This window comes from Tupaia chinensis, unplaced genomic scaffold, assembly GCF_000334495.1.
Source record: "Tupaia chinensis unplaced genomic scaffold, TupChi_1.0 Scaffold000316_1, whole genome shotgun sequence".
NCBI lineage: Eukaryota > Metazoa > Chordata > Mammalia > Scandentia > Tupaiidae > Tupaia > Tupaia belangeri.
The window spans coordinates 6,995,307-7,022,601 of record NW_006159809.1 but is presented as its reverse complement, the minus strand read 5'-3'; the positions used below and the strand labels follow the sequence as shown (position 1 = coordinate 7,022,601).

General features: G+C 39.4%; 1 protein-coding gene across 3 annotated transcripts in view; it reads right to left on the bottom strand.

The window, feature by feature from the left end:
* Positions 1-27,295, bottom strand: part of PAIP2B (poly(A) binding protein interacting protein 2B) — a 91,902-nt gene that overhangs the window by 13,401 nt on the left and 51,206 nt on the right. For all 3 annotated transcript variants that reach the window (XM_006151266.2, XM_006151265.3, XM_027772970.1), the window contains exon 2: positions 2,786-2,934. In XM_006151266.2, coding sequence (XP_006151328.1) covers positions 2,786-2,923 — 138 coding nt within the window. In that variant the 5' untranslated portion in view covers positions 2,924-2,934. The remainder of the gene's footprint in view (positions 1-2,785; positions 2,935-27,295) is intronic.

Here is a 27,295-nt window from a genome sequence, read left to right as displayed (position 1 = left end):
CGCAATCCCTTCTCTTTCATTCTCCTCATGGGATCTTGGGCACGCACGCACACGCGCCCGGCATGAGTTTTTAGCCACTGGGTCCGGGACGCGAACTGCAATTGACTACATGAGAGTTCAGCGACATAGCCATTATGCTAACTGCTGGTCCCCTATGGAGCTTATCTTAAGAACTCAATGTTTTTCGTTCAATTTCCACTTTATCCAGTATTGATATTGCTTTGTGTTTGAAATTTTCTGGTATTTTCTCTTTCCATTCTTTTACGTTTTCCCTTTTTGAAACATTTTACTTTGTAGTTTAGAAATAAATCTTCACATGTGAACTAGTTCCCTTTATTTTAGAAGTAATCCTTGTCTTTGTGTAAAAAATTAGAACTAAGAAAATCAAAATGGAGGAAAGAAAGGTCACCCCTAATCTCGACACCCATACCTGAACCAATATGCCTGACATTCTGGAATATACCTATCCTGACATACTTTCTAGACATCCCAAGGGAAAATGGTAGAAGCTTTGAGGGGCAAAAGAAAAAATAATAAAAACACTAGTTACAAATGTTAATGCAAAAGACCCAAAAGACTTAAAAATTCACCAAGAATTTTTTTAATTTTTCTCCACAATGTGGACAGCAAGGGCAAGTATATATTACAAACTGTATATAATTAGATTGTGCCTTTTTTCTTCCCCCTTAAGCAATTAAGTCTTTTTCTCTTCTCTCTTAAAAATTCTGTGTGTGTGCACAGGTGTGGAGGTATACAAACCACTCACAATTATAACTAGTATATGAGATCTTACTTCTTCCCTTCTTTCCTGAGTTACATTTTTTGAGAACTTGAATGGGTGACACTCCTTTTATTGGAACTTAATCCTTTTCCCTCTCTAAACTACATTTCTTTTTTTAAAAAAGAATTATTTTCATTTAATTTTATTCACTGTCATTATTTTATTTATTTTTTTGAAGTTGACCAGAGAGAAAGAGAGAGAGAGAGAAGGAAAGTGAGAAAGCGAGCTGCTAAGTTCGGGATTTGAACTATGGTCAGCCATGTGGGAGTCCAGTCGCCTTAACCATCATGCCACCTGCTGGCCCCTCAAAACTATATTTCAATCCAGTTCTATCAGCTTTACAGTCAATGAAAATCTTTACAACAGGCCAATAATTATCACTTCTAGTTTTGAGTTTTCATCTTAGTCTATATTTTCTTTGAATTTATATTGAAAAGTCAGAAGATACTGTATCAGGGTTGCTAGCCAAAAATCAGTTTCTTCCTCCTTAAGGTTCAACTTACAGTGCATAATCTGCAGAAGCCTCTGAATGACCCTGACAGCTACATCAGTAATAGGAGGGGGGTGGTGACAGCAAGAACCGTGCAGTACACTAAGGTGAAGTGGAGTAAGGGGCAGGTGTCCAGGGAGAGCTGGTGCTAACCAGACCCCAGATTCCTAAACCCTCGTGCTCCCAAATGAAGGTCAAATAATGCTTCTTTAAAGTATTCACTCCCCTGACTTGAAATCATATAACAGTTTCAAAACAAAGTTGCCTAGCTAATATTACCTATGAAATATTAGGGTTGCGGGAATTTCAGCAAACAACTGTTAATCTACTCAGCCCTTCTTAGAGTCCAGTATTTACTGTCATCCTTGAAGTTGCTAAGGATATAGCTGCCATTGCATGCCCAGTTTGCCTAAAACAAATTATTATAATTTTCAAAGCTTTTCAACTAATTCCTCAATCTCTCTGAATGTGTCTGCTTCTGCCAGCCCCTAGCTTTTCAATACCTTCCATGCACCCTGCCTCATTTGCCAAACACCGACATACAGAGCTCACAGCTGATCCACAGCTCAGACATCTGGCTCCTAAGAGGCCTAGTGCAATCCTCATCAGTAGGGGTAAGAGCATGTCAGTGAGTATTATCAAACCTAGCCAAATTGTTTACACTTTCAACAATCCATTTTTCATTGGGAGTCTAGATAAAGGCAGAGTGGAATAGGTTGGTCAACACAGAATCCAAACATAACCATTCTAAAATCCCATGGAAAAAATATTTATCTTCACTCATAATTGTTAAATTTCTATTGTGGATGCATGCATTTTCAGAATGAAATGCAGAGTTTCTCATTTCCTATAAGAAAATGAAACCAACAAACCCTGAAATATAGGGGAAAAAAAAAAAACCCTATCGTTTTGTTTTTTATTGTTCTACAGCTCAAGCAATTAATTTCACATTATTAGTGTTCAAAAACCACAGAGGATCCTAAGATGAAAGCTGGAATCAGGGCAAGATAAAGGACTGCAGCTACCTCAGTTTGATTCAAGGGTTTTAAGTCAATCCTCTAGGATTGGAGAGAGTACAATTTAAATTCTGGGAATCTCCTCGGTTGGTTTGCAATCATGAAAAATCCAACAAGCCAAGCTGGCTGGAATGAGGCTGATAGCGGGGCCTCTCTGCAGTAGTTACTGTGTAATGTGAACTACTCCTAGAGGACACAGCATAGTGTAGAGGTACACGTAAATAGATTTGAATACACATCATGTAAGATTTGCGGCTCTCAGCTGGTGACTTGTATTTGTGTCCTCTTTTAATTAACATGGTGGAAAAATATCAAGAGCTTCCTCTGTACTGTCACTCTGGTTTCTTAACAGCTGAAGATGCTTCTTGGTCATCCTGGATGAGGCCTCCATTTATGTTTAAGTTATTCTAAAGCCAAGTATACCCATTTCTTTGGTAATGAACTGACAGTGAAATATTTAGCTGTGGAGTTACATTAGCCCTTCGCTTCTTTCTGTACCTGTCTGTTGAAATCCTCCTCGTTTTCCATCCACATGTATTCTGCAAATGGGTTTTCCTTCTCCTCGTGCCCCTTTAGCCCCTGGTCCTCTATGGATTTTACACTGGGTGATGTATTAGCCACACTGGATACATTCATTATGATAGAACCTAAATAGGAACAAAAGAAAGGATAAAATGACTATAAGAATCAAGGAAATGTAAATGTAAATCTAAAATGCCTAGATTCGTCTAGAAGCTTCTGAAAGAAGCTGAGTCAAAGATTTTTACTATAGATGAACAGAAACTGTTAGCCTGTAACTGTTAGAAAATCAACCATATCCTGCAGTTAACAATTATGCATAATTCTTTTTTTTTTTTTAATAAGAGGTTTCCCCCTTAGGGTACATGTGCTCACCAGAGAGAGAAAGAGCGAGAGAGTGAGAGGGAATCCCTCATGGCAGTCACTTCTCCTCCATTCTCCCCTGTGCATGCATGCATGTATGCTTGGCCATGTGGGAGTCCAGTGACATAACCATTACACCATCTGCTAGCCCCAATTCTGTATAATTCTTTAAGAGTTAAACTTTTTTTCTTTTAGTTTTCTACAGGGCAAGTATGCTCACAGGAGAGAGGGAGTGAGGGGGAGAGAGAGAGAAAACACTCCCCAGGTGAAATGGCATGCTGCAATCCCTTCTTTTCCACTTTCCTCTTGGGATTTTGGGCATGCAAGCAAGCATGCATGCTAGGTGTCTTTCTCAAGCCACTGGGTTTGGGACTCGAACCATGCAGTTGACCATGTGCAATGCAGCTGCCTTAACCACCATGCCACTGGCTGGCTCAAGAGCTAAAATTCTTTTGGGTATAATTTTTTTAAGAGTTAGAAGAAAAAAACGTATTGGCTCAGTCTTTCTAGGAAAGTGTGTCAGGGTGGGTAGGGATGGGGTTAGATGAAATCTTCCCATGCCAAAATTCTGTAGGTCCTAGAACCTAGTCAAGATCATCATGGCTTCCTTCACATTTACATAGGTAGAGAAAGTGCATATTTTTCTTTTAAATTTTGCCACAAAGCACATGTGCTCACCACAGAGAGACAGGGAGTGAAAGCAAGATCCAACCCTCAGGGGGCTTGGTCACACTGTAATCTCTCTGCCATCTCTCCCTCCTGTCGAGATACTGGACATGCATGCACACATGCTGACATTTTTTTCTTGAGTGATTTTTTGCTGTAGGTCATGTGTGCTTGCCAGAGAGACAGAGACAGAGAGACAGAAAGTGAGTAATCACCCTCCCATGGGGGATGGCCACACCCAAATGTGCCCAGTGTGGTTGTTCTCTCAGGATCTCGGACATGCACACACATGTGCCCAGTGTGAGGTTTTTTTTTTTTTTTTAAGAGAGGTTTTTGCTATAGGGCATGTGTACTCGTTGGAGAGACAGAGAGAATCAGAGAGAGAGAAAGCGAGAAAGTACCCCCCAGAAGAATGGCCACACCACAATCCCTTTTCTTCCAATTTCCTCTCGGGATTTTGGGCATGCATGCACAAATGCCTGGTGTGAGTTTTAAGTTGCCGGGTTCAGGATTCGAACTGTGGTCAACTATGTGGGAGTCTAGCAATGTGACCATTATGCCATCTGCTGGTCCTATAGAACTGCATTCTTTTTTTTTTTTCCTTTTTTTGCATTCTTTTTTTTTTTTTCCTTTTTTTTTTTTTTGGAGAGATTTTCACTGTAGGGCGCGTGCGCTCGCCAGACAGAGAGAGACATAGAGACAGAAAGCGAGAAATCACCCCCCAGGGGGGATGGTCACGCCGCAATCCCTTCTCCTCCATTCTCCTCTTGGGATCTTGGGCACGCACGCACACGCGCCCGGCATGAGTTTTAAGTCACCGGGTCCGGAACATGAACCGCGGTCGACTACGTGGGAGTCCAGCGACATAGCCATTATGCTAACTGCTGGTTCCCTAGAACTGCATTCTTAATGAACATTGTGAGCACAGCTCCTTATCCTTATGCTCAAGTTTTGTACTTAATTAGAATGTATTTTAATAGGTAATACATTTTTATTATATTGATAAGCAAAAAGAAGAAAGTAAGTCACCAGCTGTCTGTCTGATCAATGAGAATTAAGAATGATTAACAATGTGGTGCATACAACTGCATGAAATCTCTTTTCTAATGATTTCCTTAGGATAGCTCCTAGAAATGGAACTGATACACAGGAGAGTACTTGTTTAAGGATCTTGATTCATGGTCACATTGCCTTAAGAATTTAAATTTCCAGAACCAGGACGTGGCCCAACAGTAGCATAACTGGTTCCACCAGTTGCAGTCCATGAGCATGCTGGGTAGGTGTGCACACATGCACTCATGGTCTGGGCTGCCTGAGAGAAGGGGGAGATCGTGGCATGAAGGCTCTGTTGGGGGCCTCTTCACATCTCTCTGAATCTCTTCCACTCATGGAAGGATAAATAAAATAAAACCTAAAAAAAAAAAAATTAAATTACCACCAGTAGTGTTTCAGTGCCTGTTCCCCCACATCTGTGTATTAATATTTTAAAAATCACTGCCAATCTAAGAGAAAACTTGCATTTATTGTTCATATTTCTTTAATTTTTTATTGTGGTTAAATATTTTGAGATGTGTTTACTGGCCATTTATATTTCTTTTTTTCTATTTTTTGCTATAGGGCAAGTGTGATTGCCAGAAAGACAGAGAGAGAGAGAGACAGAGATAGAAAGTGAGAAATCACCACCCAGGGAGGATGGCCACACCACAATCCCTTCTCCTCCATTCTCCTCTCGGGATCTTGGGCATGCACGCCACACACGTCCAGCGTGATTTAAAGCAACGGGGTATGGGACTTGAACTGCTGTTGACTACATGGGAGTCCAGTGACATAGCCATTACGCCAACTGCTGGTCCCAGCCACTTATGTTTCTTATTTTACAATTTTTCTGTCTATTTTTCTATTGGGGTACATATCTTATCATTTGTAGAAACTTTTATTATACCTGTCATAATTTTCATTTTTAAATAAAATAATAAATAAAAATGTATAACTAAAATAAATGTTTATTATATTCACTTAATATTTTTTGGTGACAATTTTTGCTGGTCTTAATTTTTGCCAACAGTTTGTGTGGTCTGTCGCTTTTTAAAGTATGTATGTACTTGGGACCAGCAGTTGGCATAATGGTTATGTCTCTAGATTCCCAAGTAGTCAACCGTGGTTTGAGTCCCGGACCTGGTGGCTTAAACTCACGCCGAGTACATGCCCAAGATTCCAAGAGGAGAATGGAGGAGAAGGGATTGCAGCGTGGCCATCCCTCCTGGGGTGTGTATGATATCTCTCTGTCTCTGTCTTTCTGGAGAGCACACACACCCTATGGCAAAAATCTATAAAAAAAAAAAAGTACATATGTAGTAGGCCAGTTGGTCGTGTGGTTAAGGTAACTATATCTCACACGGCCAACTGCGTGGTTCAAGTCTTGACCTGGTCACTTGAGAAACATGCCAGGAGTGTGTGTGTGTGTGTGTGCCCAAAATTCTGAGAGGAGAATGGAGAAGGCATTGCTGACCCTCCCCACAAAGAGTGCTTTCTCACTTTCCCCTTCTCTCTTTCTCTGGTGTATACACACACCCTATAACAAAATTGGGGGACAAAGATACATAAGTGCTCAAAAATTTGCTTACCTTTGGCTCTAAATTAATTTTAACTTTTTCACTATCATTTGGCATATGTCTTTTTTATGTTTTTTATCTAAATCTTAACCATTCTTCAAAAACCATTACAGTCTTGGGACCAGCAGTTAGTGTAATGGCTATGTCACTGGACTCCCACGTAGTCGACCGTGGTTCGAGTCCCGGACCCAGTGGCTTAAACTCACACCGGGTGCATGTGCGTGCGTGCCCAAGATCCCAAGAGGAGAATGGAGGAAAAGGGATTGCGGCGTGACCATCCCCCCTGGGGGGTGATTTCTCGCTTTCTGTCTCTTTGTCTCTCTCTGTCTGTCTGGTGAGCGCACGCGCCCTAGAGCCAAAAGAAACCTCTCTTCTCTAAGCTATCGTATCTAATGATGACAGTGTTAATACTTAATTGCTCTGTTTCATGTGCATATTTTTTTCTTTTCAGTTAGAATCTCAGTTTTTAAAAAGGCAAGATTGAGGTTTATGCATTTTGTATCTCACCACAATATTAGAAATTCCCTAATACCATATCTTAATTGTGTTAAGGCAACTTTCCCTCACCATCCCACTTCTGACACCCTTTGGGGCTTCTTTACAATTTCTTTGAATAAATGATTTCCCACTTATTTCCAACTTGGCAACACTTACGAACAAGCTCTTTTCTGCTTCTGGGTAAAAAACACTAAAATATTCTTGTTGTATCCTCTTTAAAATTTTTATAATTTCTGGAACTAGCAGATGGCATAATGCCTAGGCCGCTGGACTCCCATGCAGTCAACCACAGTCTGAGTCCCAGACCTGATGGCTTAAACTCATGCCAGGCACGTGTGCATGCGTACCCAAGATCCCGAGAGGAGAATGGAGAAGAAGGGATTGCAGCGTGGCATCCCCCCCTGGGGTGTGATTGCTCGCTTTCTGTTTCTGTCTTTCTATCTCTGTCTTTCTGGTGAGCACATGTGCCCTATAGCAAAAAAACCTCTGCAAAAATGTTTTTTTATAATTTCCTAACTTGTTACAAACATGAGAAATCTAATCTTCTAAAATGACAAGAAAGAAGTGTGAAGAGTAAAGATTATATGGAAGAACAACTAATTGATAGCCCTTAAAGAATTTAATTTACAACAGAAATCATTTAATTCTCCACAGTAGGTTTAAATAGAGCACCTTTTGTGAAATGCATGTTTAACATATTTTAGATAGAGACAAAAGAAATCAATGTCTTTTCTAAATATGGATCCATAAGACTATGGAAGGGAGAACACCAGTTATTTTTAACCACTTCTACTTACAGCATAACAGTGACAGAAGTAAAACTGCTCTAAAAGTCAGAGCACCTATATATGCAGTGGGGTATTCCTACATACAGGGTTTTTTATTTTTTCCCCCTAAATTGCCAGAGGACACATGCACTTGCCATAGAAAGATAGGGAGACAGAGAGAGAGGGAGAAAGAGAAAGTAATCTCCCTCATGGTGCACAGTCACACCATAGTCACACTATTCTCCATTTCTCCATCCTGTCAAGATTTGGGGTATGGGCGCAGAATGTTTTTCACGTTGTTGTGGCTTGGGTTCCAACTGTGGTCAAGCATATGGGAAGCTACAGCCTACCTAGGCTACAGGACAGTCTAGCAAAGAGACTCTTAAAAGTCCTAATTCTTGCTGGATAGTAGGTCTTGCTTTCCTTTTAAAAGTTTATTTTATTTAGTTTTTAATTGTCAGAGGGCATGTGTACTTGCCAGAGACAGAGAAGAATGGGGGAAAGAACACCCTGTCGTAGGGCACGGTCACGCGGCAATTCCTTCCCCTCCATTTCTCCATTCTGTCAGGATCTTAGGCACCCATGGACATGTGCATGGCATGTTTTTCAGGCTGCAAGGTCCAATACTCAGACCATGGGTGACCATTTGAGATCTGGCTTCCTCAAGCTCCAGGCTACAGGGCCAGCCAGCACAGAGATGCTTAGAGCTCCTAAATCTTACTGGGTAGTTGGTCATACTACGTTATATTTCCAAGACTTATTTGGCAGTTGTTCACAATCAGCACAGTGAGTTTAAATCATCAATACAGAAAACATCCACAGAGAATTAGTTTTCTAAAACATCTGCTTTTGCCTAAAAAACAAATACTGTGTATACGTACTCTTAAGGAACAAAGGAAAGAAGAAGGAAAAAGAACAGAATCACCCTCATAATTCATGAGTGGGTGGAGCACAGAGAGCAAACTGCAGGATGCTCTTGTTCATAAGAAAGGGAATGGAAAATTACCAGGAACTCAACATGGGGATATTACCAAATTTAACACTAATACTTCAAAAAACGCTTATAAGCACATTTATATGGTACTGCCAATCCTAAGAAAATGGTTCTCTCACAGTAGGTGTGTCTATCTGTAGGATTTTTTGTTTTTTAATTATTCAACCTGTGTTTTCCACACATTTGGAAAGTTTGGTTTCTCTAACAGCAGTAACCCTACACCTTAATTTGTATGATGTTTAAAAATTAATAAAGTACTGGGCCAGCAGGTGGTATGGAAATTAAAGCTGTTGGATCCCACATGGCTGACCATGTAGTTTGATTCCTGGACCTGACCACTTGAAAATCATACCTCACACTGGGTGCGTGCATGCCCAAAGTCCTGAGAGAAGAATGGAGGAGAAGAGATTGTGGTGTAGCCAACCCCCCGCCCCCCCGGGGGGGGGGATGACGTCTCCCTTTCACTCTCTCTCTGGCAAGTGACCATGCCCTATAGCAAAAAACTAAACTAAACTAAAACAAAACAAAGCAAAAACACCTCAAAAATGTAATAAAGTCCTTTTTCATTTAATGCTCTGATTTGACGCATGTAATCTTTCCAATCTCACTTCAAAAAAAAAACCACTCAGCAAGTGCTATGGTAAGAGCAAAGGAACAGATTCAGGAGTTAAGCAACCTTTCAGCATTGCTGTCAGGCCAAGAACACCACTGCGTGGGGCTATTGGGTGAGAGTGAACTGGTGCTTCATGCGTCCTTTGACTATTGTAGCTTTCCTCATCATGTATGGCAACAGGCTGAAGATGGAAATAAGAATTGTTATCTCGGCTAAAGGTGGGAAAGCACACAGCCCTGTGAATAGTCAATAGAGGGGTGTTAAGGCCTGGTAAGCATTTACTTTCATACTTGACCACAGTCAGAAGTCTGTATTTAAAATATTTAAATAGGGAAATAGGGACCTGGAAATAGGGACCTCAGTTCCCAGCCATAAAGAACTTCAGGACTCTGAATGTGTCTTGGGTATTTCAGGAATACACGCTTCATCACTTCAACACTTTGAACACCCACAACTTTCAGATCCAGCATGCTCATATCAAAAACTAGCTATTTTTTGAAACTAAATGAGTTGGGTTTTTTTAAAAATTTTTTTAGAAGTTATAAACCTGTACTGTGCCCATGATAACAGTCTGACTGCAAAGAATACCTGGGATTTTTACCTGAATTACCAGGAAAAAGTCTATTGAAGAGTTGTTATAAAAACTAGTCTCTCCTATTTGGTTTCCTGCAGTGGCATCACTTTATTCAGTCTGTTTAATTCCATTTAAAAATCTGAATATTATGGGGGTCAGCAGGTGGCATAGTGGTTAAGGCACTGGACTCCCACATGGCTGACCATGGTTTGAGTCCTGTATCTGGTAGCTTGCTTTTTCTCTTTTCCTGTGTCTCTCTCTGGTACATGCCCCATAACAAATTAAAAAATAATAAATAAATAAATAATCTTTAAAAATGTAAATATTATGAATAATAGTTTTAAACTTTATTTTACTTCAGGTATGCTGCCACTGGGTTCAGATTTTGCCTTTTCTCAGTTACATCTTAGCATTAGGGACATTAGTTTCACTCACTCATTAATTATCTGGGTGCCTATTACGCTAGGTACTGTACTTCACTGCTGCTTTAACAGAGTATACAGTCTTGTGGTATTTATATTCTTTCAGGACAGAGAAAAGCAAATAATTAAGAATATATATTATCCATGCTATAAAAAAGAAGTAAAAGGGACTATTAGAAAACAACAGGAGAACTCATTTTAGCCCAGAAATAGGAAACAGTAAAGTTTTCCTTGAACAGGAAACATCTCATTGACATCTGAAGAATATAATTTAGCTGCAATACAGAGGAAAGGGAAAAGCATATGCAAAGACTTAAGAGAACTTTTGGGAACTCAAAAAAGCTACGTATGCACATAGCTAGAGAATGACAAGGAAGAGAGAAGAGGTCAAAGAGGCAAATAAGGCCAGATCATGCAGAGGTTAGAAACCACATGAAGGATTTTGGATTTCATCCTAAAAGCCAAGGAAGCCATTATATGGGAGCATAGTGACATGATTCAATTTATATTTTGAGGTCACTTAGGCTACCATGTGGACAGTGGATCGGAGAGACCAAGAGTGGATAAGGAGTGACCACTAGTGCAGCTCGTGCTCTAATTCAGATGAAGAAATGGTGGCTGTGTGGTTTAAGACGATGGCAGTGGGAAGCAGGCAGACTACAAAGCTATTTTAGAATGTTTTTGGTGATGAACTGGGTATGGAGAGTCAGGGTGAGGAAAATACCAAGGATAATTTTGGCACTAGCTACTGGGTGGATGGTAATGTCATTCACTGAGCTAAGGCAGTCTGTGGGAAGAGCAAACTTTTCTTGGGTGATAAGGGGTGAGGGTAAGAAGGGGGATGAGCTCTATTTTGGACATGTTAAATTTGCAATGCTTCTGAAACACTCAAATGGTGATGTAAAAGTAGGTTGGCTACATGTATCAAGAATAGAGAATCTGGCTAAGTATAGAAAGTTAGAGTAGTTGTTTATATAAAGGGTAACTGAACTTGTGGGACTGGAAGTCACTGCCTCAGGAGAAAGAGCAAAGATGAGAAGAGAGTCCTAGATCCTGCCTTGACATGTAAGAACATTTAAATAAGTCAGGTAGAGGAGAGCGTAATAGGAAAAGGAGACTGAGAAGAAGTCAGAGAGCTGAGAAGAAAACCACAGAAATCAAGGGGGCACAGAACTCCAGTGTGGTGGCCTGAATGGGAGCCACCAATAAAGACATGTCTATGTCCTAACCTCTAGAACCCGTGAAGGCTATCTTATTTCAGAAAAGGATATTTGCATATATAATTAAATTAAGAACCTTGAGATAAAGAGATCATCCTGAATTATCCGGGTGGACCCCAAATCCAGTGATAAGTACAAGAGAAAAGCAGAGGGAGATTTAAGACAAGTAGAAGAGGAAGAGATGTGACCACAGAGGCAGAGATTGGAGTGGTAAAACCACAAGTCAAGAAATTCCATCAGCCACCATAAATTGGAAGAGGCGAAGAACACATTCTTCCGCAGAGCCTTCAAAGGGAGAGTAGCCCTACCCGCAATATGATTTTGGATTCCTGCCCTCTAGAACTGGGAGGGAATAAATTTTGTTGTCTTAAGCCATGATTTTGTGGTAATTTGTTCCAGTGATCATAGGAAAATAATACTCTCCAGAAAAGTGGGTATGTTGAAGGCTACTGAAAGATCAACAGAAAGGTTCAGAAGTATCTGCAGAATTCATACCACAGAAGTCTCTGTAGACTTTACTGGGAGCAGTTTCCATGGATAGAGATGAGCGTGAAGTCCAAATGGAGGTAGGATGAATTGTACATGATAGATAACTCTTCAAAGAGTTGAGTTGCCAAGGGAAGAGACAGGAAATGACGGAAACTGCAGGAGTGAAAAGTCCACAGAAACTATCTTTAAAGACCAGAGAATCTAGTGCATGCTTCAAAGTTCAGAGCAAAAGTCCAGTAGAGAAGGAGAGGCTACAAATACAGGAGAGAGATAATTGCTAGTGCAGGTCCTGGGAAGGTGAGAGGGGAATATTTATTTGTTTATTTTTGAATGGTTAATACATGTTATAATCCAAAATCCAAATGCCAGGGTTCTTCATTAGTAATACATAGCTCATGGTGAGCATGAAATCAGAGCAGCAGGAAGAAGGGAGCGGTTTATCTACTACAAAGAATGAAGCATCCTTATCCCATGGCCGGAGATTTCACTTCCCTGGTGGCAGAAATGCTTAAGTCTCCCAAACACAAGTCTGCCTACAAGGATTGCTGCTGGATTAACCTATTAAATGCCAACTCTCCAACTTCTCGACTCCCTTTATACTTCCTTTTCTAATTTTTTAGACATACATACATGAACTCAAGGAAACTGTATAATGTTAGGGGCTTGCAGGTGACGTAGTGGTTAAGGTGCTGGACTCCCATGTGGTTGACCATGGTTTGAGTCTCAGATCCAGTGGCTTGAACCTCATGCTGGGCAGGTCGAATACATGGGAGTCCAGCAACATAGCCATTATGCGAACTGCTAGTCCCCAAAACACTTTTTAAGCACAGAGAAAATTGAATTTATCTGCAAGTAGAAGTTGACAAAAATATTTTAAAAACTTATTAGTTGACAAAGAAGTCAAGAAAAAAAGGAGGTCTGTTTTCATAGTATAGCAGTTAAGTGCTGTGTAGAGAAAGCTGAATCACATAAGGCTGGCCAAGGTTCGAGTCCCAGGCCCATCAAGTTAAAGAACATGCCAGGGGCATGCATGTACATGTGCCTAGGATCCTGACAGGGTAGAGAATTGGAGGAAAAAGGACTGCAGTGTGACCAGGCCCTGTTGACAGGATCTCTCCCTGGCACTCTCTTGTGTGCACACATGCATTCCCTGGCATGAAAATTAAAAAAATAAAAAGAGGAAATAATTTATGTGATCCCCAATAGTAAAATATATTAAAAACAAAGGTAAATTGCAAATAGAAGTATGCTCTAAATAAATTCAAGGTTGCCAGATTAGAAAGACAATATAAGTACAATTGTCTTTTTTAGTATTGTTTAAAATATGTCCTATACTAATCTATAAATTTGGTCTCCTGAAGAAATGGAATCTAAAAATCTGGATTCAGACACTCTGGGAAGGATGACAACACTGAACTTAATTACAGCAACAGTCTAGTTCCTGGACCAGAGCCAAGAAAACAAAACCAAAGCATACCCAAGTAGGATTAAGAATGCATTTAGCAAGTGGTAAGAAAGCATATTCCGAGTCAGTGGTTCTTAGTCTCAGGAGTACATCAGAATCTCCTGGAAGCTTTTCTACCACTATATCTTGCTTGCAGATATTCTGATGTCAGGCCTGAGCCAAGGCCCAGCATTTCTATTTTTATTTGTTAATTTATTATAGCTAATTCTGAAATATAGAAAGATTAAAGACCAAGAACGTTCCCTCCAATATAAGGGCAAACTCTATGTGAAACAGTCCAAATATAATTTCCTTAATTCCTACATCAGCAGTTTCCAAATTGGTGTTTTAAAAACACCAGCAATGCACAATTGTGCACTGAGTCTTATAAATGCTCTTTGAAAAAAAAAAAATCTATACCATGTAAATTCATTGCTGTGAAAAGTCCTATTTGACTTTAATTTACCAAGTCTTTCCTAAATTAATTACCTTTATTAATTATATTTATTTCTTACCTATTTTAGTCATTTATTTATATTATTTATTTATTTTGCCATAGGGCATATATGCTTGCCACAGAGAGACAGAAAGAGAGAGAGAAGGAAAATGAGAAATCACCCCAGTGGGGATGGCCACACTCTATTCTTCTCTCCTGCGCATGACCCTCAAGTTGCTGGGTCCAGAACTTGAACTGTACAGTTGGCTATGTGGGATCAAGCTGCTTCAATCTCCATACCACTTGCTGGCTTAGTCCACAAACTTTTAGAACAATGTTTTAAGGACGCTCTGTGATATTACTATTTTTCTAGAACAATGTTTTAAGGACGCTCTGTGATATTACTATTTTTCTATTGGAAATGTAAATAGTCATAAAATGCACTCCAGAAGGTATTTAAATGCACTTCTAAAAGTAGAATCAACAAATTTACCAACAGCGCCAAGATCTCTGTCAACAGACCTGCCTTCAAGTCCCCCCACCCCAGTTAAAACAACCAGTCTTCCTCTAGAATACCATTACAGAGGTCCGCACATGGACATTAACTTCTCCAGATCAACTCCAAATAGGTATTATGTACTATTAACAAGGGAAAACTCTGAACTGAAGTTTTTAACAGATGGCATTAACCAATAGCATGCTTATGAGCAAATTATTAATATAAAAAATATATAACTTTTCTCACCAACAAAACAAAAATCTCTAAATGTCTTCGACTGGTCTGCTGACAAGTTAAATGCATCATTATTTTAGAAATGCCATCACAGAAACCTGACATCAATCTTTGTCACAGGCCTAAGGCCTGCCCCACCTTCATCCCATTTCACGTTTGATTTTACACATACTTGAGAGAGCATTACTCATGATTTGCTTTGGGAATAGTCTATACCTTTGATGTTTCTTGAGAGTAGGATTCAATTCTTTTACAGCTTCTAAGCATGTCTCTACACACAACGTGCATTGCTGGTGTTTTTAACCACCAGGTTCTCAATAAACAGTTTGTTTACCAACTGCCATTTCTAGACTGCTGTATCCTAGTTCTTATTTCCTGTGTGGGAAGTCCATGCCCTAGGGGCTCGGGTCTGTGACTGAGCACTCCTGATTGAGTATGAATGGCTATTGCTCACAGCCAGTGACAATACTACGCTGGAATCCTGTTTTTGACAGGCTAAATTATTCAAGGGGGAGAAAAATATCCATTTCTATTCTAGAAAATTTTAAATGTGTTCTTGTTTACTATTTTAGCACTTAATAATACCAAGTGGCTATGACATTCTCCTTATTTGCTGCAGGCTAGGCATAAAAGCTTGCCTCAGTGGAATTATCTACACTGGAAGAAATCCATACCACAGATGCCAACAAAATGGACCACATGTTCATTTTATTTGATATATTTCTGGGAAAAGGGATTGTTTGCCATAGCAGAGCGGGGAGAGGGGAGCCAAGTGGTCTAAATACATATGTAATGAGGCTGAGAAAACCGTACTCATAAGACATCTTCACAGGAAGGTACCATTTTGGGTGAAAGCAACTCTGAAAGTTAATTTGGGAGAGGACAGTCTTGAAGGACCAGGGTAAGGATACAACTGTTCCCTGGGAGAAAAGGGAACATTTCTTCTCTGGCTAATGGGTCACAGTGCTAGAACAGAGTGAAGAAAGTAAATCAAGAGTGGTACACTCAGAGTGAAAGGCCTCATGCTGTATCATAGGATGGACACTGTAAGACCTCCAATTTCCATATAAAGCTTAGGAACCTGTGGATCTTTTGGTGTGGAAACTATTGAAGATCCAAGATTTTATGTCTAAGTTGCAGGGGTGTGACTGAAGTAGGTCATGAACTGGGAAAACATTTATGGCAAATTTCTGCAGAAATCTACGGGAAAAAGGCGGCCCAATGGGACAATCAAGTTACATAGTAGAAACAAGCAATCTACTCAAATAAAAGGGGGAAAGACAAGAATAAAATAATAGCTCTTCTGAGTACCTCGCTAACATTCTTTTTTTTAATTTTCAAAATAATCCTATGAGACCAGGACTTTTATTATCTTAACTGTAAAAGAATCCCCGATAGTTCAGAGATTCATAAAACATCTTGCCTAAGGTCTTTTTTTTTTTTTAGAGGTTTTTGCTATAGGGGCTTGCACTCGTCAAAAAGACAGAGACAGAAAGCGAGAAATCACCCCCCAGGGGGGATGGCCATGCCACAATCCTTTCTCCTCCATTCTCCTCTCGGGATCTTGGGCACGAACGCACACATGCCCAGCGTGAGTTTAAGCTCCCGGGTCTGGGACGCGAACCGTGGTCAATTACATGGGAATCCAGTGACATAGCCATTATGCTAATTGCTGGTCCCTTGCCTAAGGTCTTTCTGACCCCAAAGCCCATTCTTTTAACCACTACCCTATACTCTTAAACTTCCACCTTAGTTTCAGAAAAACTATGATATGATAGAAAATTGATTTTCCTCAAATGTTGTAAATAGGTGTGGAGGAACCAGACTGAAGAAAGATGCTATTCGACAAGACTGAGGTCTTTGAGAGAAAATATGAATAAGGTCAAAACACATGCTAGCATGTTTAAATCAAAATATATTCTCTACCATATATATACAAAGTTCAATTTAACTAGAAGCCTGCTGGCACTTTTAGGATGAGAAAGCAGACCTCCATATCATATAAAATACCTTATGCATAATCTCAATATCCAAAAGTTCTAAAACTAAACATTTTTCATATGCTTCAACTCATAATTTAGTTAACAGTGAAACTTGGCCTGAACTGATAGGAAGCTATGTATAGCCTATTTATCTCACAAAGTGTGAAAACTCCTGTTTCTCTCTGAAATATCAAGTATGTGACTAAGGGGGCTACACCAGACCCAATGGGACATTATATAACATAGAGGTAGCATCTTTCTAAAATCTGAATAATTCTGAATTCTGAAACTCATCTGGCCCCAAGAGTTTCATACCCTCTGTGGACATGTATTCCAAAGTATTTAAAATAATTTCCAAGAAAGATTAGATCAGAGATACTCAGCCTGTGGGACATCACAAGCCCATACATTTTCAAAACTATAAGGGCAATGTAGAATTTTATATATATATTTTTTTTTTGAGAGGTTTTTGCTATAGGGTACGTGCTCTCACCAGACAGACAGAGACAGAGAGACAGAAAGTGAGAAATCACCCCCCAGGGGGGATGGCCACGCCACAGTCCTTTCTCCTCCATTCTCCTCTCGGGATCTTGGGCACACATGCACACGCACCTGGCATGAGTTTTAAGCCACCAGATCCAGGACGCAAACCGCGGTCGATTACACGGGAGTCCACTGACATAGCCATTACACTAACTGCTGGTCACCAGAATTATGTTTTTATATGTATCAGGGGGTGCAATAGTACTTGACTGCAGTTCGGGTCCCAGACCCAGTGGCTTAAACTCACGGCGGGTGCGTGTGCGTGCGTGCCCAAGATCCCTAGAGGAGAATGGAGGAGAAGGGATTACGGCCTGGCCATCCCTCCTGGGGGGTGATTCCTCACTTTATGTCTCTCTGTCTCTACCTGTCTTTCTGGCAAGCGCACACACCCAGGTGTATAGCAAAAACCTCTCCAAAAAAACCAAAAACTAAAAACCTCACACTGGGTGTGTGTGCATGAATGCCAAGATCCTAAGAGGGGAATGGAGAAGGGATTGCAGCGTGGCCATCCCTCCCGGGTGTGTGTTTGTATGTGCGTGATTTCTCACTTTCTCTGTCTCTCCAGTGAGCATTCATGCCCTATAGCAAAAATCTCTCTTTAAAAAATAAAAATTCTCCGAAGATATATGAACGGCCAAAAAGCATATGAAAACTTGCTCAAATCTCTTATCATAAGGGAAATGCAAATCAGAACTGCAATGAGATACCACTTAATCCCAGTGAGAATGGCTAAAAAAAATTTTTTTTTAAAGTGATGATTAGTGCTGGTGAGGCTGTGGTGAAAAGGGAACTCTCCTACACTATTTGTGGGAATGCAAATTAGTACAACCACTTGGGAGAACGATATGGAGATTCCTAAGAAACCTACAAATAGAACTACCATATGACCCAGTAATTCCACGTTTAGGTATTTATCCAAAGGATAGAAAAATCCTCAGTCAGAAAAAACACTTGCACATCTATGTTTATTGCAGTATTATTTACAATTGCTAGGACACAGAATCAACCCAAATGTCCAAAAACAGATGACTGGATTGAAAAAAAAGGGGCGGATATACTCTACGAAATACCACTCAGCCATAAAAAAACAATGAGACTCTGACATTTGATACAAAGTGGACGAATATGGGAGACTTCATGCTAAGTGAAGCAAGTCAGACTGAAAGAGACTTTGTATGTCCCCACTTAATATATACTGATTGTCTGCGTTCTATAGTGGAAACGGAAAGTTTTGAAGGTATAGTAGCAGGGAAGGCACCTGTTGATACTAGAGATAGTAAGGACAAAGATAGCATGGAGGTGGGTAATAGAGAGGGAGGGAGGGGAACAGAGAAGAAAACAATACGTTTAAACAACAAAAAAATGGAAAGCTATTTGCTGATGATAACGTATATAGTAATGTCTTCATCTTGACTGATATGCATAGTATTCAAGCTGGAAAAAGCAATGTTGTACACTGTAAAGATATATGTGATTAAATGTAAAATTTAATTTTAATTTAAATAAACTAAAAATTAAAAAAAAAAAACAAGATGGCAAAAACATCCTTTTTAACAGAAGACTAAATAAAAAACATAGGAAGGCTTTAATTCAATGCAAAGGACAATTAAAAAAATATTTATAGGTAAAGTGTGATTTCTCTTTCTTTCTGTTTTTTTTTAGGTTTTTGCCTGCCATAGGGTGCAAGTGCTTATCAGAGAGCGGAAAAGTGAGAAATCACCCCCATGGCCACACTGCAATCCCTTCTCCTCCATTCTCCTCTCTGAACTTTGGGCACACAAGCACATGTGCGCCATGTGATTTTCAAGTCACGGGATCAGGGATTCCAATGGTGGTTGGCCATGTAGGAGTCCAGTGCCTTAACCACCATATTACCTGCTGGCCCTGGTACAGTGTGATTTCTAAAATTATTCTTATTATTTCGATTCCAACACTTTACATCTCTATAGTACACAGTATAGTGTTACAACATATGTATATAAACAAATGGCAATTCTTTAAATGGGATAATTTTAGTTTTATGAAAATCAATATGGTCCTTATTTTTATTATTTTAAAACAGGCTGGTTAAAATTTACCTGGGACCAGCACTGGTCTGATCTGAGGCACATAGAACCTAGCTGGCTACATAAAATTACTTGAGGAAGTTGTTAAAAATACAGACCTCTGCCATTCTAGGCTCCATTTTAGGAGACTATGATTCAGATGGTGTAGAAGCAGGAGCCCTCAAAGTATTTTTTTGTTTCTCAGACAATGCCTGAATTGTTTTTTTATATGCATTCAAGCTTCAGAACCAGAATTGGTTTAGTCTGTAGAATCTACTTCTACCTTCCTTTCCTCATCAAACTCTCCTCTGAAAGGAGGCAAAACAAGAGTATTCCTGAGTGGGAACTCTGTCTGAAATACTAGCTATTCCTCTAAACAGTCGAAGTTCGACCAGCTGGTCAACCTGAACACCGAGGCTATTAGCAGTGGAACAGAAATCAGAGAGCTGACAAGCAAGAAAAACTTGCTGAAGCAAAACTCCTCTAGGAAAAGGTGTGTCTCTTCCAGAGTTTCCCTTCTCTTCAACCTGAAGAGTCTATGTGTGATGCTAAATTCAGCACAGGTATCTTTACTTTTAGCTAACAATAAATTTAAAAAAAAGTAATTTTTAAAAAATGTGTGTACACACACACACATACACACACACACATATATATGAATATGTATAGATATACCTTCATAGTTATCACCAATGTCCAGTTTCTAGGCCAAGTCTATGATTTTGGTCTTTATTTTTCATCTTCAAATGGACTATAGAATTATTAGTATTACCTCAAAAAACATGATTATAAATCACTAAAAAAATGGAAAATCCACAGGCCACTTGATGTCTTATGAAGCAAATGATATTCTCTAACATCCCTATAAAATAAAGTAATCCTAGTGATTTCTCTCTTTTGGAAAATATCTTATTAAGTTACTGTTTAAAAACAAAATCTTAGCAATAAGCACAGCTAATATCTTTAAAAACACATAAATCTTTTGATTTAATAAGTACTCTAAGCCCTTTACCAGTTAAAAACAAATACTAGACCCCTCTAAAGCAAAGCTAAAACCTAAGTAATGGGAAGACAAAGGGATTTCTAAGTAACTCCTATTCTCATGGGGTTAATCACTAAATCCTATTTGACTAGACTCTCCTAAGCCTTGCAAATGAATGGAATTTCTCACTTGATACTTGGCAAGGGCTTCTAATCATGAAAAACAAGAATTGTGTTCTTCACTGCCTATTTCTCATTACCTAAACTCAGCACTACACTGGCATCAAGGATTGAATCGTTCATGATTTGTTTTATAAACTATTTACCTCAGAAACTAAATTTCTTTTATAACTAGATTTCTTCAACTTATAGTTGGTATATAGCAGTGTTTCTCAAAAAATCTAGTCTCTGGACCAGCAACATTTGCATCACCCGAGAATTTACTAGAAAATGCAAATTCTTAGGCTCCATCTAAGCTCTAAAAAAAAAAAATCAGAACTTGGGGCCAGAAGGTAGAGTGGTGGTTAAGGTGCTGGACACTCCCACATGGCTGACCACCATTCATATTCTGGACCTGGTGACTTGCTTTCTCACTTTCCTACTCTTTCTGTATCTGTCTTTCTCTGGTCAAATTAAAATACATGAACAAATAAGTAAAATTAAATAAATAATTCTTAAAAAAAAAAAAAAGGAATCAGAACTCTAGGGTAGGGTTAGAAATTTCTGTTGCTGTAAGCTCTCCAGGTGATTTTGAAGCATGGCTCAAGATGAAGAACCTCCGCTCTACAACAGGTAGAAATACATGTTTCCTAAAGTCAAAGTCATTTGCTTTTTTTTAATGACATTTTTAAAGAAAGTTAATTTATTTATTTAGAGAGACAGACAGAGAGAGAGAGAGAAAGAAATTACGACACCCTCACGGAGTTCAAGATTTACTCTTCTGCCTCAGTCAGTCTGGATCATGGGCACAGGTGTGCCCAACATACTCAGGAAGGTCTCTGGACTCTAATCAACAACCTTTTCAAATGAGTTCGCCTCACACAATGTGGTATTTTACCACTGTGGCCACTTTCTCTCCCACCTTCCATTATTCTATCTTGACTTAAAATAAAAATATCCAATTAAAAGACATAATCTCCTGAATTCTCTTTCCCTCCATCCAGTGTATTTTATTTTTATAAGTTAAATAAGAAAAACAAGTTGCAATCAGAGATTTAGTCTGAAGAGTATATTTATAGGCATCAGTTCCCATCCATCCTGATCTTGCAGTACCATTTACATCCTCTTACAGCTAAAGTTCTAAAAAAGGATCTTCATAATGTAAGTCTAAGGCACTCTTGGAGTTCTATAATAAAACATCAACTAGGTCTGAATATATCTAACTCGCTAGAAAAGAAAAGTGCAATCATTAGCCATATTTTAGAATTGCATTCAACAGAGAGTTAAAGTTTCATTTTTTTTACTTCCTTATATATCCAAGTTACTAGAATTAAACCTGAATACACTATTCTTTAAAAGTTTCTAGCCCGATCAAGTTCTATGGCATTATTTCTTGCTTTTGGTTGGATAAAGGAAAGCCCTGGTAGACATGTTTTGTATATTTGCAAGGTTGCAGAACTAAATAGGTACATCTGTTCAATTAAAGCAAAGGTCCTGTAAACTCTCAGAAGATGAGTAAAAAACCTTAGCACTAGCACCAAGGTCTAGATAATAAAAGATACCAAGAACGCTCCAGCAATAAAAAAATCAATTCTTACTAGACAATTACATTCTGTTCTGCTCCTATTTACATGGAAACCAGTAAGTTAAAACTTCCCTTCACTGAGATAATTGCACTTTAAAGAGCTGACAAACCTATAGCATCCACTTTCAAAAAACAGTTAATTTCCATGCAACTGTTTCAAAGCACAAAGAAAAGAAGAAAGCCTACTACATATGTGTATACAGGTAGCTCAATACAATAAGTTGAGTCAAATTAACACAAAAGAAAATCAGACCACTTTCTATGTTACAAACATAAAATTGTAAATAAAACATGAGCAAATAAAATCAAGCAATTTATTTAAAAATAAGACAAAATGCTTTGATCACATGGGATTCAGAAATTCAAGGATGGTTTAATATTGAAAGGTCCAGCTATAGTGACACAAGTAGGGCACATCTGCTAAGGGTTAGGGCCACATGGAGGTCTGTGTTCAGATCCTGCACCAACCTGAACAGGCTGTATGTGACTTGGGCAGAGGATTACAACACTGGGACCCTATCAAAAGTCTCTCTTTCTCTTCCTACTGCTCTCTCTCTCACTCATACAAGGCAAAATACACACACTCATATATATAAATACATTTTATCATATTAACAGGTAAAGGGAAAAACACCTACATGATCATCTCTACAGTTGCCAGAAATGTGTTTAATAAAATTTAATATCCAGTTTTGATAAAAATTCATTTAAAACAGGATTAACTATAAAAATTGCTAGAGAGCATGTATGCTCACCAGAGAAGGAAAGAGAGCTCCTCTCCTCTCTCTAGTGGGCAGGGTCAGGCCACGATCCCATTTTTTTCCATTTCTCATTCCTGTCAGGATTTTGGGAATGCAAGTACATGTATACTACCCAAGCCAGGATTCGAACTGCAGTCAGTCACGTAGAATCCAACTCATTACACACATAGCACTTAACCACAGTGCTATGGAGCCAGCCCAGGATTAAATTTTGATGAGGAACAAAATCTTTCTTAATAAGACACCAAAGTGAAAAGTCATAAAAGAAACAAAAAACTGGATAGATTTGAGTATAAATAGAGGAAAACAAGAAACATAAATTCTTTCATTTGGCAAAATAAAATAAAGTGAAATGACAAACAACTAGAAGAAAGTATTTGTAACTTCAGTGATAGGTAAAACGTTTTTATTCTCAGTCTATAAAGAAATCTTAGAGACCAGTAGATGGTATAATGGTTACATTGCTGGACTCCAACGCAGTCAATTGCAGTACGAGTCCTGGTTCTGGGAGCTTAAAACTCACGCCGGGCATGTGAGCCCAAGATCTTAAGAAGAGAATGGAAGAGATGGAATTGAGGCATGGTCACGGGGGGGGGGGGGATAATTTTTCACTTGCGGTCTCTCTCTGTCTCGCAGGTGAGCATGCATGCCCTCTAGCAAAAATCTATCTTAAAAAAAAATCTTTAAAATTACTCAGAAGACAAATGCTCCAATAGAAAATAGGCAAAAGAGAAATAGACAATTCTACAAGAATAAAAATAACTAAAAGCATATAAAAAATATGCAAGGTAATGGAAATTGAAGAAATGTACATTAAAACAAGGAGATGTTTCTGTTTAAAGATCAGCAAAGATGGCACAGTCTAGGAGGCACAATCTGTAACATACTGAACTGCAGTGCTAGAAACCACCTGGCTGACTGTGAGTTTGAATCCCTGGCCCCACAGACCTGAAAGGCACAGTATGTGCATGCCTACGATCTGGACGATATGGAGGACTAGGGGAATAGGATCACAGTGTGACCAGACAGAATAGAGAGGGCTTCTCTCTTACGTGCATATATATGCATACACCATCATAAACAGAAATAATAAAACTTTAAAAAAAAATCAGTGGGACCAGTAGATGGTATAATGTTTACATTGCTGGACTCCCATGTAGTCAACTATGGTTCAAGTCCCAGATCTAGAGGCTTAAAACTGATGCTGGGTGTGTGTACGCGTGCCCAAAATCCATAGAGAAGAATGGAGGACAGGGGATTGCAGTGTGGCCACCCCTGCACACACACACCCCTGGGGGGGGATTTCTCACTTTCTGTCTCTCTGTCAAGCGCACATGCCCTATAGCAAAAATCTTTAAAAGAAAAAAAGATCAGCAAAGATGACAAATGTAGGAGGAAACTGGAGCTCCCACTGGTGGTATAAGTATAACGTAAAGCAATTTTTCTGCAGCATAATTTCAAATTTTATATTAAAAGCCTTAAAACTATTTTATAATCTTTCCCTTCAGAAATTCTACTTCTAGAAATTCAGTCCAAAAATACTTCTCCAAGTTCACTAAAATGTATGTATTAATACAAGGACACAGGGATGTCCTCAATACACCACCACAGGGTTGGCAATAGCTAACATATACTCAGCTTTAGACATATGATGCCAGAATACACTTACCGCTGTGAAAATATACACAAAATATAATAAGCAAAAAAGGCTATATATTATGATTCTACATCTTAAAATAAAAGGCATAAAAATATCTGAAAAGCAAAAAACCAAAATGCTTTTGGATGGCAAAATTAAACATTATTTTAATTATTCTGTACTCCAAATTATTACAAAAAGAGTGTGGTTTATTTTATTTTTCTTTTCTTTCTTTCTTTTTTTTTTTTGATTTGCCAGAGGGCACATGCACTTGCCAAAAACACAGACAGAGACAGAGAGAGAGAGAGAGAGAGAAAACACTCGCCGATGGGGCATGGTCTAACAATCCCTTCTCCTCCTCTTCTCCATCTCATTGGGATCTGGGCATGCATGCACATGTGCCCAATGTGTTACTCTAGGCACGAGGGCCAGGATTCAAACCACATAGTCAGGTAGCTCCCTTAATGACAAGGCCAAGGGCCCAGCCTTGGTTTATTTATTTATTTATAATAGTTATTTTATTTAACTTTGTTTACTTCTTTTAATTTAATCAGAGAGGGATAGAGCGAGAGAGAAAGCGAGAAAGCAAGCCGCCAAGTTGGGGACTTGAACCACGGTCAGCCATGTTGGAGTCCAGCACTTTTAACCACCATGCCACCTACTGGCACCCCCTGGTTTCTTTTATAATCAGGGAGAAATGTTATTTTTATTTACATATCTTTTCATTTTTCTAATTATTTCTTATGTATGTGTTACAGGCTTGAGGGAGGAGCTTCAAGAAATTCAAGGAAAATGCTCACTATGGGGTAGCAAGCAAAACACTACGCTCTTTGTTTTTTTTTTTTTTGTTTTTTTTTTTTTTGAGAGATTTTCACTGTAGGGCGCGTGCGCTCGCCAGACAGACAGAGAGAGACATAGAGACAGAAAGCGAGAAATCACCCCCCAGGGGGAATGGTCACGCCGCAATCCCTTCTCCTCCATTCTCCTCTCGGGATCTTGGGCACGCACGCACACACGCCCGGCATGAGTTTTAAGCCACCGGGTCCGGGACACGAACCGCGGTTGACTACGTGGGAGTCCAGCGACATAGCCATTACGCTAACTGCTGGTTCCCAAAACACTACGCTCTTTGAGGATGACACACATTAAGACACTTCTAGGTTCGTGTCCAGAGATCTCTCTAATTATTCAAGGTGTGCGGTGTGAGTGTGTTCATGATCTGAAGCTGGCTGAAACTGGAGGTTGGTCACAGCACAAAGACTCTATTGGGGATGCTATCTTTTTCACTCCCGCATTCTTGGAAGAAATAAGTGAAAAGAAAGAAAAGTAAAGGAAGGGAAAGGTGTATTATAAAAAACTATGTACAGATTTAAAAATGTATTGCACCAAATTAAATTCATACTTTAAATCCATTTATCCAGACACTTTAAAAAGTCTCTTTGTACATAAGCAAGAAGGTTGAATTCCTTCCTGCTTCTTGAGGTAGATCACCCTATTTTTGAGATGTGCACTACACGAGGCTTCCCTACCTTCCTTAAAAAAAAAAATAGGTCCTCCTATAACACCATAGACAAAACACAACTAGGTTAATTTTAAAAAGATAAAAGTGTGATTGCAATTGAAAATACAATGTATGCATGTGAAAAAAAATACTACAAATGAATATGAGCAAGAAAGCAGAAGGTCAGCCTGTGGCATGGTGGTTAAGGAAGCTGGATTACACATCAACTGTGTAGTTCAAGTCCTGACCTGGCAGCTTAAAAAACACACTAAGCACATGTGCATGCATGTCCAAGATTCCCAGAGGAGAGAGGGATGGAGGAGAAGGGATTGCAGTGTGACCATGCCTCATCAGTGGTATTTTCTCATTTTCCCTCTGTCTCTCTCGTAAGTACACGCACTCTCTCATAAATCTAAAAAATAAAAGGAAATGCAGTCTAGAGAAACACTTTTGTTTCAAACTGTTTCATTGTTCTCAGTTATCTTTTTTTTTTTTGGAGAGGTTTTTTGCTATAGGGCACGTGCGCTTGCCAGACAGACAGAGAGAGACAGAGAGACAGAAAGCGAGAAATCACTCCCCAGGGGGGATGGTCACGCCACAATCCCTTCTCCTCCATTCTCCTCTTGGGATCTTGGGCACGCACGCACACGCGCCCGGCGTGAGTTTTAAGCCACCGGGTCCGGGACGCGAACCACGGTCGACTACGTGGGAGTCCAGTGACAGCCATTACGCTAACTGCTGGTTCCCCATTGTTCTCAGTTGTCTTAAAGATATAGAAAACAGGGAAGGAAAAAAAAGGGCAGTGTCTACTTTTCCTAGGGCTAGTCTTCCAATCTTTGCTGCTGTTGCTGCACCTGCTACTGAAAAGAGAGGCAGTCCCTCAGATCTTTTTGTTATATCTTTCCCATAATCCCATTTCATTCATTTAAAAAAGATATGCAAACATGTGATTTAAAATTTTTAAATATGATTTACATAAGGATATACAGCAAAATCCCATTTCTACTACTCATATATAATTGATTTCTTTTTTTTTTTTTTGAGAGGTTTTTGCTATAGGATGCGTGCGCTCGCCAGACAGACAGAGACAGAGACAGAAAGCGAGAAATCACCCCCCAGGGGGGATGGTCACGCCGCAATCCCTTCTCCTCCATTCTCCTCTTGGGATCTTGGGCACGCACGCACACGCGCCTGGCGTGAGTTCTAAGCCACCGGGTCCGGGACGCGAACCGCGGTCGACTACGTGGGAATCCAGTGCCATAGCCATTATGCTAACTGCGGGTTCCCATATAATTGATTTCTTATACTGTGTTGGCATTTGATAATTTCTTTTTGCAAATATGCATAATCTTATACTCTTCTCTATCTCAACACAAAAAATAGCATAGTATACACACTATATTATACCTTATTTCCTTTTTTTTTTTTTTTTTTTTTAAGTTTTTGCTATAGGGCACATTTA